The sequence below is a fragment of the Pogoniulus pusillus genome, chromosome 30, assembly GCF_015220805.1.
Source record: "Pogoniulus pusillus isolate bPogPus1 chromosome 30, bPogPus1.pri, whole genome shotgun sequence".
Lineage (NCBI taxonomy): Eukaryota > Metazoa > Chordata > Aves > Piciformes > Lybiidae > Pogoniulus > Pogoniulus pusillus.
Genome location: NC_087293.1, coordinates 9,144,324 through 9,163,279, shown reverse-complemented (window position 1 = coordinate 9,163,279; position 18,956 = coordinate 9,144,324). Strand labels below are relative to the sequence as shown.

The 18,956-nt window shown below is 43.3% G+C and overlaps 1 protein-coding gene across 1 annotated transcript in view; it reads left to right on the top strand.

The window, feature by feature from the left end:
* Positions 1-18,936, top strand: part of DNAH10 (dynein axonemal heavy chain 10) — a 56,220-nt gene extending 37,284 nt beyond the window's left edge. Inside the window, exons 53-78 of the mRNA XM_064168520.1 lie at positions 62-142; positions 520-717; positions 1,325-1,486; positions 2,042-2,216; positions 3,058-3,239; positions 3,948-4,084; positions 5,511-5,728; positions 6,088-6,309; positions 6,902-7,049; positions 7,584-7,863; positions 8,216-8,445; positions 9,121-9,394; positions 9,812-9,916; positions 10,518-10,672; positions 11,432-11,586; positions 11,790-11,973; positions 12,759-12,959; positions 14,115-14,324; positions 14,701-14,796; positions 15,511-15,682; positions 16,157-16,288; positions 16,672-16,883; positions 16,968-17,135; positions 17,351-17,531; positions 18,116-18,261; positions 18,603-18,936. Of these exons, the coding sequence (XP_064024590.1) occupies positions 62-142; positions 520-717; positions 1,325-1,486; positions 2,042-2,216; positions 3,058-3,239; positions 3,948-4,084; positions 5,511-5,728; positions 6,088-6,309; positions 6,902-7,049; positions 7,584-7,863; positions 8,216-8,445; positions 9,121-9,394; positions 9,812-9,916; positions 10,518-10,672; positions 11,432-11,586; positions 11,790-11,973; positions 12,759-12,959; positions 14,115-14,324; positions 14,701-14,796; positions 15,511-15,682; positions 16,157-16,288; positions 16,672-16,883; positions 16,968-17,135; positions 17,351-17,531; positions 18,116-18,261; positions 18,603-18,749 (4,571 nt within the window). The 3' untranslated portion in view covers positions 18,750-18,936. The remainder of the gene's footprint in view (positions 1-61; positions 143-519; positions 718-1,324; positions 1,487-2,041; positions 2,217-3,057; positions 3,240-3,947; positions 4,085-5,510; positions 5,729-6,087; positions 6,310-6,901; positions 7,050-7,583; positions 7,864-8,215; positions 8,446-9,120; positions 9,395-9,811; positions 9,917-10,517; positions 10,673-11,431; positions 11,587-11,789; positions 11,974-12,758; positions 12,960-14,114; positions 14,325-14,700; positions 14,797-15,510; positions 15,683-16,156; positions 16,289-16,671; positions 16,884-16,967; positions 17,136-17,350; positions 17,532-18,115; positions 18,262-18,602) is intronic.
* The last annotated feature ends 20 nt before the right edge of the window (positions 18,937-18,956 follow it).

The following is an 18,956-nucleotide window of genomic DNA, read 5'->3' as shown; positions in this document are numbered from 1 at the left end:
GCAAATTAGGGTCTTGTTTCACACATGAATTGGTTAAATAACCTTATCCTTTTATTTTAAGGTCTTGTCAACAATACTGGTATTGACTGGTTCTTGCCCTGGCCCCGCCAAGCCTTGCATGCAGTTGCACAATCCTTTGTTGGTATGTAAAATGTCAGATTTTTAACCCATTAGGATAGCCTATGAAATATATTCTTTACTTAGCAGTTGCAGATTTTTGTAATTTGCTTTCCTGTTTTGCTTGCTACCCTGAATCTAAATGGATCATTTAAAATCCCAGTCAAAAAATGGGTTTGGATGGAAGTTTTCTACTCAAATAGATGTAAAGAATTGCTAAAATTCAAATTCTTAGCTGTGCAGACAATGTGGTCTGCTACCAGGTGGTCCAGGTTCTCCTCTGGCTCTTGCTTTTTTCCCAAGCCTGGCTTAGATTTATGTAAGAGTGATGATCATACTCTTAAAAAACCCCACAAACAACCCAAACTTTTGATGTTTTCTATTTCTTTTGCCCAACTTTAGGAAAAAACACACGCATACCCTCAGAGATCTCCATGTCAGTGATTGAGCACATGGTCATGGTGCATGAATCTGTAGGGGATTTCAGCAAGATGTTTCTGCAGAAACTGAGGCGTAGCAACCATGTCACACCAAAGAATTACCTTGATTTTATCCATACTTACTCCAAATTGCTGAATGAGAAAAATGAGTTCATTTTAGGTAAGGCTGTGTAGATGTTTTCTACTTGTTAATACTCGATTTAAATATTGTAAAGAGAAAAAAATGGGGTGAGAATCCCACCTATTACCCAGATTATGCAAAAGTAATTTTATCAGCACTATCTCAAATGCAGTGGCTGGCATCTGGTCTTGATATAGGACCAAGATGGTGACTACAATGTGAATATTCATGAAAAACCACAGGCTGTCCTCAGGTGCTTTTGTATGTGTACCTGAGCCAGAATCTCCATACCCAGATGCTCCTCTGTTAGAGAAGTCTGATGAAATCTAATACCAGCTCAGCCTAACTCCAGGTTTGGTATTCTTCCTCAAGAAGCAGTTCTTATTCATACTTCAGTGGGCACTGAAATACGTGAAGAGGATGAAACTTAAATAGTGTAATATGAAAAAAAAGTTGTGGCATGGGACCAGTGTGTGGCAGCTTAGGGAGGCTTAGGAAAGAAAAAAATCTTATGTTCCTTTGGTAACTAAGGCTGCCTTGCTGCTAAAGTGCACCTCCAATCATATTTACCTTCTGTGAGGCTGCCTGATACATAGTGCACAATCAATGCATTGCTAACTTTTCTCTTGTTTTAATTTCTGCCTAGCACAATGCAAACGGCTGGAAGGGGGCTTAGATAAGCTGAAGGAAGCCAGTATACAGCTGGTTGAGTTGAACAAGAAACTTGCTGAGCAAAGGATTGTGCTGGAGGAAAAATCATCTGCTTGTGAGGCTTTGTTACAAGAGATCTCAACAAACACAGAAGTGGGTAGGTAGTTTACAACTCCTGACATGTCTCATGTGCTAACCAAGGTTCACAGAGTTTGGGTTGGATTGGAAGACTCTCTAAGAGCTCCAGTTGCTTCTAGAGAGAACTCTCTTGTTCAATCTGTGCTGATCCAGTGTCAAGCTAGAGGTGTAGCTCTCTTTTCTTGCCCAGATTGCCATCTTTCCTGTATGTTTGACCTAGAAGACTTTATACCACTCAATACTATGTTTGCCTGCCCTTTCATCTCTTTCTAAAGTACAGGGCATAATGTGAGAAAGAAGCATTAGCAAGAAAGGAACCTCCTGATTCAGAAAACCATTATTAGGGATAAAACAAAGGGAGGTGTGGGAGGAACAGGGATTATGTATGTTGTTGTGTGGAACACTAACAGAGTTCCTAATCTGGTGATGAAACTAAACAGTGGCAAGCTAGCAACAAGAAGGTACTAAACTGATGGTAATTTCTAATTTTCAGTGAAGAGCAAATCCTGATTAGTGTACGTTTGGAATACAAGTCTGAATATTCCATTTATGATCCTGCCTTTACAATTCCTAGCTGAAGAGAAGAAAAAACTGGCTGAAGAGAAAGCTGCAGAGATAGAGGAACAGAATAAGGTTATCGCTAGGGAGAAGACGGACGCTGAGACAGCTTTGGCTGAAGTCATGCCTATTTTAGATGCTGCCAAACTGGAGCTTCAGAAGCTTGACAAGTCTGATGTTACTGAGATCAGGTGACTCATTTGGACTTAGAATAAACTCTTGAACACTGAGACCCCTTTGTTTGCAGGGTCTGAGCCTTTGCCTCACCTTTCTCATCCTGTGTAGAAGTGAAAATCAGGACATCATTTGTCCAGACCATCAGAACAGAATCCCTTGATTCCTAGCCCAGGATTTCTCCTCAAGCCTGTTCTTCCAGTCCCTGGTTTGAAGTCTTCCTCATATTTCCCTGTGCTGTGTCTGATACACTAGAAACTGCTTTGTTTTTAGTGCAAGCAGTGGCTGTCCAAACCACCACCTTCACTCCTCCTCTGTTTCTATTCTGTGTGAATAGGAACACAAACCAGTTATTTTTGGCAGCATGAAAATGTATTTCTCTGCAGAATTAACTTCTCCTTGTGTTTTTGGAATACATCTTGTATTTGGGAGAGATGTAAAAGCACATCCAGTCCTTGGCTCTCCCTGAAATAGCGATGACTCTTTCTTCCCTGCCATGTTTGTTTAGTTTCTGTTCTCTCATAGATCTCTGGATTCTTCCTTTATTAATTTTTCCAAGGGGCAGCTGCTTCACTGCCCCGGAGGAGAATTTCATGGCCCTGGATTTTAGGCCTTCCACTATTTAAATCCGTTTATATTTCATTGATCAGACTGTCTGAATGCAAGAATCTGTTTTGAGCTTTTTGACTAATTAATAATTTCTTGTCTGCTCTGAGTTATCTTTTTTACTCTGTGTAGGATGTCTTACACACTAGCTCTTGTTGGATTGCAATGGGTCCTAACAGCAGCTATCTCTGTCTGGCCTCCTTTTTGTCTCTTCCTTTTTCTCTTCCGCTGTCTCCTTCACCTGTTTTCTAGATCATTTGCAAAGCCCCCTAAGCAGGTGCAGGGAGTTTTGGAATGTGTTCTTATAATGAGGGGCTACAAAGAATTAAACTGGAAGACAGCCAAAGGAATGATGTCTGAGGCAAATTTCCTGCGATCCCTGATGGAGATAGATTTTGATGGAATTACTCAGAACCAAGTGAAATCTATCCGAGGTAAATGATTGATCTCTGTGCTTGGCATGAAGGAAGGATCTTGGTAATGTCATTAGCCATGTCAGCAGCAGCCCTTCCGGTGCTGTTTGGGAGGGTGAGATTCACTTTGTGCAAGAGGACAGCACTGCAGATGTTGCACTGTTGGCATGATTAGATTTTTTCAGAGTTCGAAGACCTTCTGCTATGTGTTACATCCAGTTTGTGCCTTAGCTAGGGCCTTACTCACTCTGGTTTAGAGCAGGCAAGAAACAAACAGAGCAGTGGAGCAGGTCTGTTGTCTGCTCTTAGCCATCTAATAGAATTATGACCTCATCCATGTGATGGCAGCTAATTCTTCATAGGTAAGCTATATCTAAAGCATACAGGCCTAAATTTGCATGTGCTCACAAGGTTGTAATCCAGAGTGGTACTGCTAAGGAAGGAATTTGGATTTTTGAACAGAATTGCATCTGGCTGCAGACACACTGAACTGCTCCTGAATGCACTCCATTCACAGAGACAGAACTTGAAAAATCACTATCAGTATTGTGCTTGTGTTTTACAGCCCAATAGCTTCACCTTAAGGTCAGAGTCTCTAATATTCTGACAAGTGTTTCGCGTTGTCTGTCCCAGTATTGCTTGACATTGCTGCTAGGGAAGGCTGTTTGTTGGAGGATTTCTGCACTGTAATTCAACTTACTTGCAGTATTTTTGTGTTTGCCCATTTAGCTCTGTTAAAAAGTCTTAACACTACCTTCAATGAAATGGAACTTGTTAGCAGAGCAGGACTGGGAATGTTAAAGTTTGTTGAAGCAGTGATGAGCTACTGTGATGTAGTTAAAGAAGTCAAGCCGAAGAGAGAAAAGGTAAAGTGTGTGTTTTCAGATTCAAAGGAGGGCTAAGCATGGTCCTGATAAAACTAATAAAAATCACAGAATGATAGTGGAGATCATCTAGTCTGACCTCCCTGACAGAGTAGGTTCATCTACAGCAGGTTGCACAGGATATTGCTGAGGTGGGCTTTGAGTTACTCCAGAGACAGAGACTCAAACACTTCTCTAGACGGCCTGTTCTAGTGCTCCACCACTGATCAGAGTTCTCTGTATGTTCTAGGGTATTGATACAATCTAACCTTGTTTAGTTCATCTTAGACATGTGCTGGTGAAATTGAGTAACAGAGGGAAAAGTGTGTAGAGAAACCTAAGGGTTGCATTAAAAGCAGCATTCTTCCTGCCCACATCTCTGGCCACAGATAAGGAATAATCAGCTGCTATGGTGAGAGGGCTTGGAATATGAAGCCCTGCTCTTGGAATATAAAATAATCCAGCTCTGCTAGGAAAAAATAAACCTAGTTTGATGAATCCTAGGCAGAACATTGATACCTGTGCTTTAGGGACTGAGAAGGTTGTGCAAGAGATGTTCACCTGAAAATAAGTGAGGGTTTCTTTGTACACAGAATTTCTGTAGTGACTAAGAACAGGCTCTTCTCTTCCCATGATGTGTATTGTTTGTCATAAAGAAGCACCAGCACACAACTGCTGTACAGCAGTAATCAAAAATACAAATGCATGCAAGTCACATCTGTTAATGTAAGGGCTTGTACGTCACAAACTACTAGTTCTTTCCCTAACACCTCCTCCTTAGTTTATTTTGTCTCAACTCCTCATATTATAGCACCTGGGAAAGGCATGGAGCTTTTTTGTGAGACTAATTATTTGAGATGAATTGCCTAAAGCTCCTGGTGCAGCTCTGACCTCATGAGAACAAATATGTGGTGTCTGAGAAGAGAACTTGCAACACATTCAACTTCTCAGAGGAACAGAAGTTTCAGAATGTCTTTTCCTTTAACATCTACGATACTGATTCATCAGCTTTTAGCTATTCTAGTATCAGTCCACAAAAAGACACCCACTAGAGGGAATAACAAAGGCCTATTCAAAGTACAGTTGTTTGAGGGAAAGGATTTAATGCTCGAGGGAAACAATATCCATTGAGCTTTCAAAGGGCCTCTTGGCCAGCCATGGCACAGAATGGACAAGAGTAAGTCAGGCTTTTAAATGTTTTGTTACTCTGGGATGGAGATTCAGATGGCTGTACTCTACCTGCCTGGTGAAATGTTTGTGTGAGCAAAAGCAGAGTTTCTGAGAACAGCCAGAAGATTGTGTGGATGAGGAGAGAGATACACAACAATTTCATTGGCTACCAAATTCTCCCAGTAGCCAAAAGAAATCTGAGAACTTTGGACTTCTCTCCAAAACCCTTCTTTGCTCTGGTACTTTTACTGCACTGTAGGTGGCTAAGCTGGAACGTAATTACTACTTAAGTAAGCGGGAACTGGAAAAGATAAAGACAGAGCTGGCTACCATTCAGGATGAGCTTAAAGCTTTGGGCAACAAATATGAAGAGGCAATAAGAGAAAAGCAACAGTTACAAGAAGAAGCAGAGATTATGGAGAGAAGATTAGATGCTGCTGGCAAACTGATTTCTGGCTTGAGATCTGAGAATGAGAGGTAAGTCTAGACTCAAAGAGGAACATTTTTGACATCAGTGTGTTGTGTGCTGGGCATAGAATCCATCAAACTGAGACAAATTTTGAAACATCTCTTCCTGTGATGTTTGTTTCTGTGAAGAGCTAATATCTGTTAGCTCTTGAAAAATAATATTTTTTAGTGCAGAAGGACAAAGTGAAACCACATTAAAAGAAAGAAGGTTCAGATCAACGTAGAGTCAGTGGCCATCAAGAGAAGAACCGATTATAAATTAAGAGGTTTGGCTCAACCTACATCTAGTAACAGCAGCTGGAAATTGTGCACTTTAACCCTATCTCCATGGAACAAACTGACCCAAAATTCCCTTATAATTGTATCAGGTGGACAAATGAATTAAAGGATTATGAAATACGAAAGGTGAAGTTGCTTGGAGACTGTCTGCTCTGTGCTGCCTTTCTGAGCTATGAAGGAGCATTCAATTGGGAGTTCCGTAATGAAATGATCTATCAAGTGTGGCAGGAAGACGTCGTCTCACGGGAGATTCCTGTCAGCCAACCATTTAGGTTAGAAAGCCTCTTGACTGATGAGGTGGAGGTTAGCAGGTATGTCCAGTTGAGAAACCCAGTGACTACTGAATGTGAGATCATGAAGTGGGAGTCTGATTCTGAATCCATAGCATGGAATAGGCCTTGTGAGTGGAGATGCAGAACTGTATCACAGAGAGTCCATTTTACTTTTATGTCTAAAAGATGGGAGGGAGACAAATTCTTGTTCTTGTTGTTAATGGAGGCTATTTGTAATAACAAACTTCATGCTCCAGGGATCTTCACTGAACCCAGACACATAAAACACCTTTTGAGGAGACTCTTAGAGGATTTATGTATGATATGTGTTCAACCCAGAGCCCATCCAGGAGTCTTTTCATTGCCTTCAATGAATTTGGAATGAAACCTGTGCCCAGATAGCTCATATTTCAACTACTGCAGGATTACTCACCCAGTGCGAGTCAGTGTTTTGAGCAGTGTAATTGTGAATGACTCAAGCAATGCATGAGTCTGAGTTTTGACACTGTTCTTCCTGTCAAATGCACTGTATGTTTCCTTGTGTGTCTTAGCGTGTGCTGGGTGAACTGCGTCATTTTACAGACAGATGGAATGTGCTGCTCTCCCATCAGGTTTTCTGTTCCATTTCCAGGTGGGTTTCTCAAGGATTGCCACCAGATGAGCTCTCTGTCCAGAACGGCATCCTGACAACATATGCAAGCCGCTTCCCACTCTGTATTGACCCACAACAACAGGCATTACACTGGATTAAGAAGAAAGAAAAAGATAATAACCTGAGGGTAAAGATAAAGAATTGTTTTACCTGTTTGCTGATTGTTTTAAAAGCTGTACAAATACTTTTCAACTTGAAGGGCAAATAATTATGGAGTGACAAATGTGCTGATTTGTACCTCTAAAATAGGCAATGAATATTGCTGTTCACATGATCTTCAGCTTTTCAGGATGGATAGTGTGGGCTCTTGGCTAGCCTTAGTACATGCAGAAACATAACTATAAGGTTAGTGTAGATTGTGTTTTAGCTCAGTTCTGGGGTGGAGTTTTCCCGTAGCACAATTAACACAGTCAAAGGCACAGCTGGAACTTTGGAGAATAGTTTCCCAAGTGGGTCATGGTCTCAACTAATCAGAAAAAATAAAAAGCACCTCTAGTGCTTTTGGTGTTCTGTACCAGCAAAGTGTACATCATCTGTAAGAGGAAAGACAAAAAGCAACAAAGAGCAAACTTCATCAATGCTGGCAACTATTGTAAAATAATAATGTTTAGCCAACTGAATACCAGTTCTCTTCTTGAGTTTTCCCATTATTCTCTTGCAGATGGCTTCCTTCAATGACCCAGATTTCCTTAAACAGCTAGAGCTGGCCATAAAGTATGGGAATCCTTTCTTGCTGCATGGTGTCGATGAATACATTGATCCTGTGATAGACAATGTCTTAGAGAAGAATATCAAAGTTGCCCAGGGTCGAATGTTCGTTGTCCTGGGTGACCGAGAGGTTGACTATGACAGTAATTTTAGATTGTACCTAAACACCAAATTATCAAACCCAAAGTATTCTCCCTCTGTGTTTGGCAAAGCTGTGGTTATCAATTATACAGGTAAGCAAGAGGGACTGTTTAGTAACGAAGTAGTGATTATGCTGTGGCACAAGTTTAGGGCTGGGGGTGGTTGTCTGAAACAGCAATGAAACTTAAAATTCATAGTCTCCCTTATACTTTATATCTCACTTAACTGAAAATCCTTCTCACCTCTTTTCTAATCAGAAACATTTCAGCTAAACATTTCTTGCACCTCTAAGAGTAAGATGCTTTGGCAGAATTAAGATACAGAGCTATCATCTCTCTTGCATCACTGTAGTTTTATGAGATGATCAAGATTAAATAAGCTGTATAAAAGCTCTTGTTTTGTTTACAAACAAGACTGTGCTGGGCACATGTGTTGTACCTGTAGTTACACTGAAGGGCCTAGAGGATCAGTTGCTCAGCGTCATCACGGCTTTTGAAAGAAAGGAACTGGAAGAACAGAGAGAACAGCTCATCCAGGAGACAAGTGACAACAAAAACTTGCTGAAAGACCTGGAAGATTCTCTGCTGCGGGAGCTGACGTCTTCCACAGGAAACATGTTGGACAACTTGGACTTGGTGCATACCTTGGAAGAGACAAAATCCAAAGCTACTGAGGTATTAGTGCTGTCTTTTGGAAGGATATCTTCTAATAGAACATTGTCTTTCCTTTCTCTTTGTGTTCCATTTTTCACCCTTGAGACTTGGAATTAGTCTGAAAGGAAACTGAGAATTTTGTCCTGTGTGACACCTTTCAGTATTGGTCAGTATTCTGTTGCATTAGAGAACCAAATCCTGTCTTCAGGAAAGGCTGATTGTTTGCAGTTCTAAAGCAAAGAGCATATGCTACATTTCTTCTAGCTCTGAAACAGCCTTGGTCTTGTATTTTAACAGATCTGAAACGGAAAGTTAAGATACTTGTTATTACAGAGGATGTAGAATCTCCATCCTTGAAGTTTTTCAGGCTGTAGTTGGCCAAAGCCACAGCAGACCTGATCTAGTGGTGGCTATAGTCCTGCTTTTGGGCAGAAAATGGAATAAAGATCCCCAGAGGGCCTTTCTCTCTACACTATTTGTATGATACCATGTGTAAATCTTTGTTTTTCATAAATATACTGAGTGGAATTAATTTTATCTCACTTTTGATTTTTACAATTCATACTACTTGCCCAGATTCCAACACAGAGGGTAGCTCTGCTTGCTGTAACATAATATATGTAGTGTGGATCAGGCCAGTGTATACCTGTATAGATCAGGACAGGAATGATGTGTATGAAACTCATGTCTGGCTAGGTGATTGAGAAGCTGAGTCTGGCTGAGACAACAGCGGAGGATATTGATCGTCTTCGAGATGGCTACAGGCCAGCTGCCAGGAGAGGGGCCATTTTGTTCTCCGTTTTGTCTGAAATGGCAGTTGTCAACATCATGTATCAGTACTCATTGGTCTCCTTCTTGGAGGTTTTTGGACTCTCTCTTCGGAAATCCATGCCCAGTTCTGATCTCCCGTTGAGGTTGAAGGAAATCATGGATGTGCTGACTTTCAACACCTATAATTATGGCTGCACAGGTTGGTGTGCTTTAGTGATGGGCTGATGCTGTGCTGTCCAAATGCTTGCTAAAAGCCACACCTTCGTTTGGCTTACATAAAAGAGGCAGATGACCAGTCAGTTCAGTCACATTCAGGTTGTTCTGGTTTACACTTTACTCCCTGTTATTCCTTTTGAAGGCATTGTGCATGTGCCAGTATAACTCAAAGAAAAGCTTTCCTCAACACAGTTCCGAGTAGTAAATAGCAGCTGTGGATCTCATGTCCCTGGATGTAGCTCACAGTTGGTGTTTTGACTCTGTAAGCCTGATCCAAAGCCCCAGATTTGATCACTTTGATCTTTGTGGGGTGATCAGATGCAGGATGTGGATTTAAGGATTGCTGCAGCTCCACAAGTTTTAGCAGATGATTTTTGAAAGTATTTCCCTTTCAACGTAGGTTTGTTTGAGAAGCACAAGTTACTCTTCTCCTTTAACATGACTCTCAGGATAGAGCAAGCTGATGGCAGAGCTCCACAAGAAGAACTTGAGTTCTTTTTGAAAGGTAAAGTGAGTATATCTGTATAAATCCACAACTGCATGTAGCTAGAGCTGGGTGAGCTTTCAAAAAGAGATTTTCTGTTGGATCTGAGCTGCTGTCAGAGCTAGCACCTAGGGTGCTGGGCCATCTCATTTAAACTATATTCTTACCTTGAAAGGTTGAGCTAGATAATCCTTGAGGTCCCTTCCTTCTATACATCTATGAGTCTGCCCAAGACAGCTAAATATGTTGATTTACACAAATTGTAGATTCTGCCATTTCTATTTTGTTCACTTTATTAACCAGTGAAGTGGCAAATCTTTCTCTGCAGATGTTGATAAATCTCATATTGTCTAATTGTTAGATGATTTCCTCAGGGAACATCCTGTAGTTATTATCTAAGTGTGTAGAAATAATTTTAGTCATGGTTGCAAAGATGTAACTCTGGATTTTGTAAGCAATTGTAAAATGCCATCGACATTCAGCCCTCAGCATTGCAGTTTAACCTTACACTGTTTCCAGGAGCAAATGTCTAGCGGTTTCTGTGTGCAGTGGGACCGTCTGTGTGGCCATGTATTGGAGAAATTCTGACACAGTCACCTCTCTCATTTCTGAATGTGACCAGGCAATATTTCCCTGGAGAAGAGTGAACGAAAGAAGCCTTACGCTTGGCTTCCAGATCAAGGCTGGGAGGACCTAATTCATTTGTCTGAACAACTTCCTGAGAAATTTGAATCTCTTCCAGATGATGTGGAAAATAATCCAGACGTATGGAAAAGTGTACGTGCTTTGCTCCAATCCTGTCCACTCTCCTCGTCTTTATTCTGGTGTCAAATGTTCAACTGGGATGCAATGTGCCACAGCGCTCGGCAGGAGGCATGTCACCGCCGGCTTTTTCTGGCGAGGCCTCGCTTTTCTTCTTGCCCTCAGTTAGTGGTTGGTTTATTTCCAGAAGAATTAGGGCTCTTGTTATTAAAAACAAACAAACAAACAAAAGATTTCTTCCCTGTACTGTAGATTTTTTGTCCACTTTAGCTATTTGCCCTGTTGAAGTCAGTGACATTTCTGCTGTTGATTCCAACAGTCGAATTTTCACTGTTATTTTTGTGCTGCTAAATTGTACTTTGATCTTTGGCAGTGAGTTCCACAGGCTAACCACAAACACAGAATTCCCTTTGTTCTACATTTAGTGTCATTCCACATCGTCTTGCTTTGTAAGAAGTCTTTCTGTAAGCAATCTGTAACACCTTTTGCCTGATATGCTGTTTTCTGTACATTTAGAGATTTACTTGACATAAAGTGAAGGCACAAATATGTTTCTGGACTTGAATACTCTATACTGAAAAAGCAGATTTTTTTACAATCAATCTTTCAATATTTCTTTGCAGCTGATTGACCTTGTTGTTTTCCTTCTGTCTCCTGGCCTCTTGTTAATCAAATTGCTTTTGTCTGCTTTCTTAGTAATTGCATTGATAAAGCCATTTGATTAATTTGTGTTGTCTCCCATCTTGTCTCCCTTTTCCTCTGCATTTTTTGCAGTGGTATGACACAGATGCTTTGGAGCAGAAGCCATTCCCCATGCAGTACCAGGACAATCTCACCAACTTCCAGAAGCTGCTACTTTTGCGGTGCTTCCGGGTGGACCGGCTGTACCGAGCAGTAACAAACTATGTTACTGTGACAATGGGTGAGAAGTAAGTCACTCTTTTTCCAATCACGTCACAGAACTGGAGCCGTAATTAGCTGTCTAAATAGCTTTGCAATTTGCCTGAGCAGCAGAGTGTGAATTGTCTCTGTATCACTTCCATGTGTAGCCTGCAGTGAGTGTTGATGTTGGATTAGAACAAGTGGCAGCTCCTGTGCGATGAGCAGTTTGTTGTGGTTCTTTTCCTCCCAGGTATGTGCAGCCCCCAGTGATCAGCTATGATGCTGTCTTTGAGCAGAGCAGTCCTTACTCTCCAGTTGTTTTTATCTTAAGTCCTGGCTCTGATCCTGTTAGTGACCTCATGAAACTGGCTGAGAGGAAGGGCTTTGGAGGGGACAAACTCAAACTCCTAGCCATGGGACAAGGCCAAGAAAAGGTAACTTCAGTGGGAGGGTTGGGACATGCTGTGTGCAGCAATTACAGCTCATGCTCATGCTGCTGTGGGGCAGTTCAGATTTCTCTCCCAAAGGTCTGCTCCGCTTTAAAAGCCTAAGCTTTTGGTTCAGACATGGCACATGGTTTGCTAGCCTGGGAGTAACACTGCCCTGTAATGTGAAGGGGTTGACTGGTTGATTTCATGGTTTGGGTAAGGGCAGATTCAGAATGATTTTGTGGTCTGGTAAAAAAATGTTGAGCTGAAAAGATGTTTTTCTGCAGCCTTTCAAAGGTGAATCAGTGGCCCTGTGTGCGGAGGGGAGTTGACTGGCATCACACTGCTTGTTACCAAAAAGATATCCAGATGCTTTTCCTGTCTTTCCTGTTAGTGACAGACACTAAGGCAGGGATGTCCAAAGCTTAGCAGCTGACTGAATTTGCTGTGCTTTCAGTCAAGGGGATAACTTCTGTTAGATTAATTTTGACCATTACTTCCTGGACTGCTCTTCATCCTCCTCTGGGCCACACACACTCCGGTACAGTTCTGAAGTACTTCAATACTATGTGTGACCTTTATTCAAAAATAATGAAATAAAGTATCTCAGAGCAACTCCTTGTGGTATTGGAAAAGGTCTGCTCTCGGTAAGGAGCATTCTGATACGGCTACCAAAACTAGCAGGCTGCGTATGGTTGCTGGCAGGAGGAGATCCACTGCAGTAATGCCTCACAGTCTGTTTGCTTACATGATAAAGAGAGAGTTTCTCACAGTTCCGTCTCCCTCTTAAGCTTGCTTTGCAGATGCTGGAGGATGTCCTGGTTAGTGGAGAGTGGCTGATGCTACAGAACTGTCACCTGTTGGTGAGGTGGCTTGTCCATCTGGAGAAGGCTCTGGAGTCAATTACAAAGCCTCACCCAGACTTTCGCCTCTGGCTGACGACTGACCCGACCAAGGGCTTCCCGATTGGAATACTGCAGAAGTCCTTAAAGGTATTGTGCAGGGGGAAACCCTTGTCAGACTGCTTTTGGTCACTAAAAGGGGCTGGCCTTGTGGGGAGCACAGCCTGAGTGCAGCCTGTTGGCTTGGGCTCTCTGCACGTGCTTTTTGCCTTCATAAACCAAATCCTTTTTTCCGGATCCTCTTTTGCCTGATGGTGATTTTTGCTGGGAGTGAAGCTGGCCAGCAGGTTTTCCTGGAGCAGTTATTTCAGAGCAGAGGTTTGTGTGTAAAGATGGAAATGTGACAAATGCTCTTTAGATTCAAATACTGCCACAAGTGAGGACTATCTGGAGAGACAGAAATAGTTCTGTCAGTCCTGATGCTGAGGTCTGTGCCTGGCCTGGCAGTAGTGCCACTGAAGCAGACACGGTAATAGGATAATGGTTTCCAGCTGCTACTTCAGGCTGTGGCATTTATCACAAGCAAGCTGAGCTGATTATTTTGAAGGCACAAGCCATGATGTTGCCCTAATGTTCTTTTCTATGGCTGCTTTACTTCTGTTGTGGTGAACCAGTCCTGTAAACATCATTATTTTATTTCACAGCTTTGAAAGCAGTGCTATGACAGATCCACATAATACATGCTCTAGTGTATCAGTGACAGCTTTGGAGTGTTCCCCTCCAGCCCTGCTCAGTGCTACAGGGGGAAAAGTCAGCACAAACCTATCTTTGAGGCTGCAATAACACTTTGGAGGTCTAGCCATTTAAATAAAGGTTTCATAGCACTTTGGAAGAGCTTCCAGGAGGCTGCCTCTGCCTCAATTTGGTCATCAGGCAAGCCGTAGAAAGACCATTAAGCCCATCTTACTGTGGTGATGTGTAGCACACCCCTAATGTGTCAAGTACTGATTTTTCAGTAAATCAATAAAAAAATCTCAATGTCTTCCCAATACCATGACTATTTCTCAAATAATATCAAATTTCTCTTTCTCAGGTAAAGCTCTTGCCAAGTCTGTTCAGCTTGAAAAACTTGAAAGGTCTGTTTCTTGGCTTTACTTAAGAGAAAAAAATGCATATTGACAGGAATTTGGAAAGCTGCTCAAAATTGTCAGGCTTGCATTGTGTATCTTAGAGAGTGTGATCTATTTACAGCTTGTTTTGCTGAGACTATCCAGTAACTGATGGCTTCTCTAATCATTTTGATAGGTTGTGACCGAACCACCTAATGGTCTGAAACTGAACATGAGAGCCACTTACTTCAAAATTCCCCAAGAAGCCTTAGAGCAGTGCCCACATCCTGCCTTCAAACCATTAGTCTATGTCTTGGCATTTTTCCATGCCGTGGTTCAGGAGAGAAGGAAGTTTGGGAAAGTTGGTTGGAATGTACCGTATGATTTTAATGAGTCAGATTTCCAGGTAAGAAAATAATTGCAGCAGCTTTTATATTCCTGAGTTGCTCAGATTGATTTTCACAACACCTGATCTAGGCAGCTTTGATCCTTTTTCGCAATCAGATTTTGCATAATTTGCTTTTCTGCTGCAATGGAGTTCTGTAGACTCCTGATCTTCTATAATGTCAATTTTGGCCACTAAAAATTAACAAAGTGGTCAGTTCTTCCTGGTTGTATTGCCTGTCTCGTGAGTTTCTTTTCTTGGGAGGATTTATGCTTAACCTTTTAATTATTTGGGAAAGAATTGTGAGTTTTTAAACAAGACTTAGACTAACTAAAATCCATGGATATGTATAGCTGAATTATGAATCTTATCTTGTGTGTTCTAACAACTTTATTAGGTCTGCATGGAAATTCTCAACACATACTTGACGAAGGCTTTCCAACAAAATGATGATGAAATCCCCTGGAACAGTCTCAAATATCTTATTGGTGAGGTGAGTGTCTACAATGTCACTAAGGAGCGCTCAATGGGAAGAGAAACCAGATAAAGAGAGCTTCCTTTCAGCATGGGCTGTATTGTCAAATGAAGCTGCTGAGAATCTCTCCTGGTCGTCTTGAAGTGTCTGTGTAGCCCTGAGCAAGTCACTTAATCTCATTGTCTCGGTGAAATGGGGCCACTGTGTGTAACTGCACAACAGGGGAGTTACCCTGCTTAATTAATTTTGAGTGAGGGAGCCCTTGGGATGCTGATGCGAGGTTCTGAGCAGCACAGCTTAACGGTGTTATTAGTGCAGTGGAGTGTTACTGGTGTGGGAGCTGTACAAACAGGTGTCTAAAGCTCCTGCAGGGCTGTGTGTGGCATGTGCTGTGCAGTAGCCAGCCAGTTCAGTGCAGCTGCTGTGACACAGAACCCTGCAGACAGCTGGCACTGCGTAGCGCTGTGTGATGCCTGATCAGAATTGGTGCCACAGGAAGGTACTGCCTCACATACATCACCCACAGCAGCCATCGTCAGACTAAGGCCAAACGCTTCCTGCTTGCTCCCTCTTGAGAGGGGACTGGAGAAGAGGTACCTGGTGTCCTGTTAAGGGAGACAGGTACCCCAGAGAGCCACTGCAGAAGCAAAGAGTGCTTTGGACCTTTTGGTGCCTTTTGTTAGTTGCTCCCCCAGAAGCCAGTGCTGTGACACTGCTGTCCCTCATCTCTAGGTCATGTATGGCGGGCGTGCCATCGATAGCTTCGATCGCCGCATTCTGACTGTCTACATGGATGAGTACCTTGGGGATTTCATATTCGACACGTTCCAGGAGTTCCATTTTTATAAAAATGACAAAGTTGATTATAAAATTCCAGAAGGGACCACAAAAGATGACTTTGTTGGTAAGAAATGCTGTTCCTGCCACAGCAGTTAGTGGTATGAAAACAAAAAGCCCTCTTACAGAGTACGCTCTCAGCATTTGCTCACTGCTGAGTGTGAGAAGCAGAGGGGAGCTGCAGACATGGCCTGTGTGCCTATTGCAGTGCTGGCATCCACTGCTCACACTGCTCTTGCTTTACCTGAGCAGCCTGTTGTAACGTGAGCATATCAGCCGGCTCCTCGCTGTTTGTGGAAGGCAATTGTCCCCAGGTAAGCAGCACGGGAACTTAAAAATGACTATTTCCATGGGGGTGGGATCTCTGTTGTGCACATTTCATGCTTAAGAATGCTTAGTTGCTCCTTGCAATACTTCAGCACCAGCTGTACCAGTTGAATTATTTGCAGTAACAAGACTTGCTCATGGAATTCTCTGCTGGTTTTTTTTTTTCCTGCCGGTGGCTGTAGCACATCCTTACCAGTGTGGTTTTGTGTTGCAGAGGAAATAGAAGCTCTGCCACTTGCCAATACTCCAGAGGTACTTGGTCTTCATGCAAATGCTGAGATTGGCTATTACACACAGGCAGTTCACAATATGTGGTCTCATCTGCTGGACCTGCAGCCTCAAACAGGTGTAGTCTCCATCACTTTGAACTGCTTTTGTAAAGAAATGATGAAGTGGTTCTTTGCCTGGGACTGTGATGTGAGCCATGCCACAGCCCACCTCAGTGTGCCTGGTACTGACAGCCTGTGTGGGTTGGGACTTTTGTCATGGCCCTGGGGAGCAGGGACTGGATGGTAAGTGGAGTTGCTGTGCCCCTCAGTGTGGAAGTAGCTCAGCACCTGCCCAAGGGCAGTTTGAGACCTGCAGAGTGTCTCTTGATGCAAATGCCAGTGCTGCAGAGGGTGGGGGACTGCTGCCAAAGGGTGAGTCAGCTCTCAAAGTGCGCATAGAGAATTAGTGATAGAAGGGGGGAGTCTGGGCAGTGCTAGTCTCACTGAATCGTCGTTTCAGGTGAAACTGGTATGGGAATCAGTCGGGATGAACACATTGCAAACATTGCTAAGGACATTGAAAACAAAATACCTCAAGTATTCGATGTTGAGCAGATACGGAAAGGGTTTGGACCACAGATCTCTCCTACAAGTGTGGTGCTGCTGCAGGAACTGGAACGCTTTAACAAACTGCTCGTGCGAATGGCAAAGTCACTGGCTGAACTCAAACGAGTAAGTGTGGCCACAGCCACCAGGTGACCTCGGTCAGGCTGTACATGTCCCAGGCTCGCACTCAGACCCTCACCCTCTTTCCAGGCCTTGGCTGGGGAGGTTGGAATGAGCAGTGAACTGGATGATGTGGCTCGGGCACTCTTTAATGGACAGATTCCTGGGATCTGGCAGCGTCTTGCCCCTGACACACTCAAAACCCTTGGAAACTGGATTATCTTCTTTAGGGCTCGCTATAACCAGTACAGCAGCTGGGTAAGTGCTGCAGAAATCTTTGTGTTTTGCTAATCTGCTTGATGTGTGCTGCTATGCAGAGGTCAGTGCCACACGCTGCTTTACTTAATGCCAGTCACCACCTGGTACATCAGTCATTCCATGACCATGGATGCAACACAGGCTGGCCACTGGTTCGTGGGCTGGTATCAGTGGTCGTAGGACCAGGTGCTGCAGGTTGTCTCCTGTGCTCACAGGTTAGCCAGGGTGAGCCCAACGTGATGTGGCTTTCAGGCCTGCACATTCCCGAGGCTTACCTGACAGCGCTTGTTCAGGCCACCTGCAGGAAAAACAAGTGGCCTCTGGATCACTCCACCCTCTACACAGAAGTGACTACATACAGGACTGCAAAAGATGTGACTGAAGTCTCTACTCAAGGTAGGTGTTACGATTACCTGGCAAAAATAATGTAGTTAACTTATGAGAGAGAGAGCTTGCCTGGCATACTGAGTGGATTACTTAGGTCAGCCTCCACAGACAATATTGGGTTTGCATTTCACAGTTCCCATGACCTCAAGCTGGGTTCAAGTTTCTGCTTTCCTGCCGAGTCCCTGCACACTGTGCAAAACTTTCCTCAGCTCTTTTCACCCCATGCATGTGCTTGAACTTACAACTGCTTGTGCTCTGATAGCTAAATCAGCATCAGCCCTAGCAGGTTTGTAAAGAGCTGGTTACACCACCAATAACTGTATTTTTTGTTTCAATATAGTATCTGTGATTTATTGTGTAAATATCTTTATTGCTTCTCTAAGACTAGCACTGCTTTAGTTACTAAAACAACAACGCTGGGCAGTACTTATTAGCTAAATGTGACCAATACTGGTACAACAAATAACTAAATGCTGCTCAGCTGTGCTTTTCAGTACTGGACTCTGTGCCAAGGACTCAAGTGCCACACTTGCCTTCAATTAAGATTTTAGTGCCTCACTTCACAGGAGCTGTTGTGTTTTCTGCCTGTGCAGGCTGCTTTGTTTCGGGTCTGTTTCTGGAAGGAGCCGACTGGGACATGGAGCGGTGCTGCCTCACCAGAAGCAAGCCCGGTGTGCTGGTGGTGGAGTTGCCTGTCCTGAAGATCATCCCCATTGAAGCACGTCGACTTAGACTCAAGGTACTGCTCCTTTAGGGGGCCAGGGAGCACACGAGCACCTATCTGTGCTCACATCTCAGAGGCTGCTGTCCCTCCCCTCTCAGCACACACACAGTATTTCATCATTACCACCAGTATACAAAGAGGGCAGTTTAATACTTCTTAGCACTAAAGCTTTTCTAAGGGTGACATTCAAGGAGGTAGTACGTTTGTGGCACCTCTTCCATCAGGCAGCACAGGACAGGCATCTTGGGACGCTCTTGTACCCCCACTGTTTTTTTAAGGGTTTCCCATTACCAGTTAATGACAGGAATGAGGTCAGATTCCTGCAGCACTCGAAGCACTGCTCCCTGTCCTTTCAGAACACCCTCCGGACCCCCGTGTACACAACCTCCCAGAGAAGGAACGCGATGGGCGTTGGCCTGGTGTTTGAAGCTGATCTTCACACAACCAAGCACATTTCCCACTGGGTCCTTGAAGGTGTGTGCCTCACTCTGAATGCAGACTGACAGTCTGCTGAGAACATTCATTTTTCCCATAGAATCCAACTCTAGGCAGAGATGCAGCAGCATGGGTGGCGTAGTGTTCACACAGGCACACCTGACTTAAACTAGTACAATGCAACCAAGCCAGTACTAGCAATAAACACGTCTGAATAGTGTGTTTCATAATTTCCTTTTTGAAGGGCTCCAGTCTGGTCTAGGACAACTAAGAGG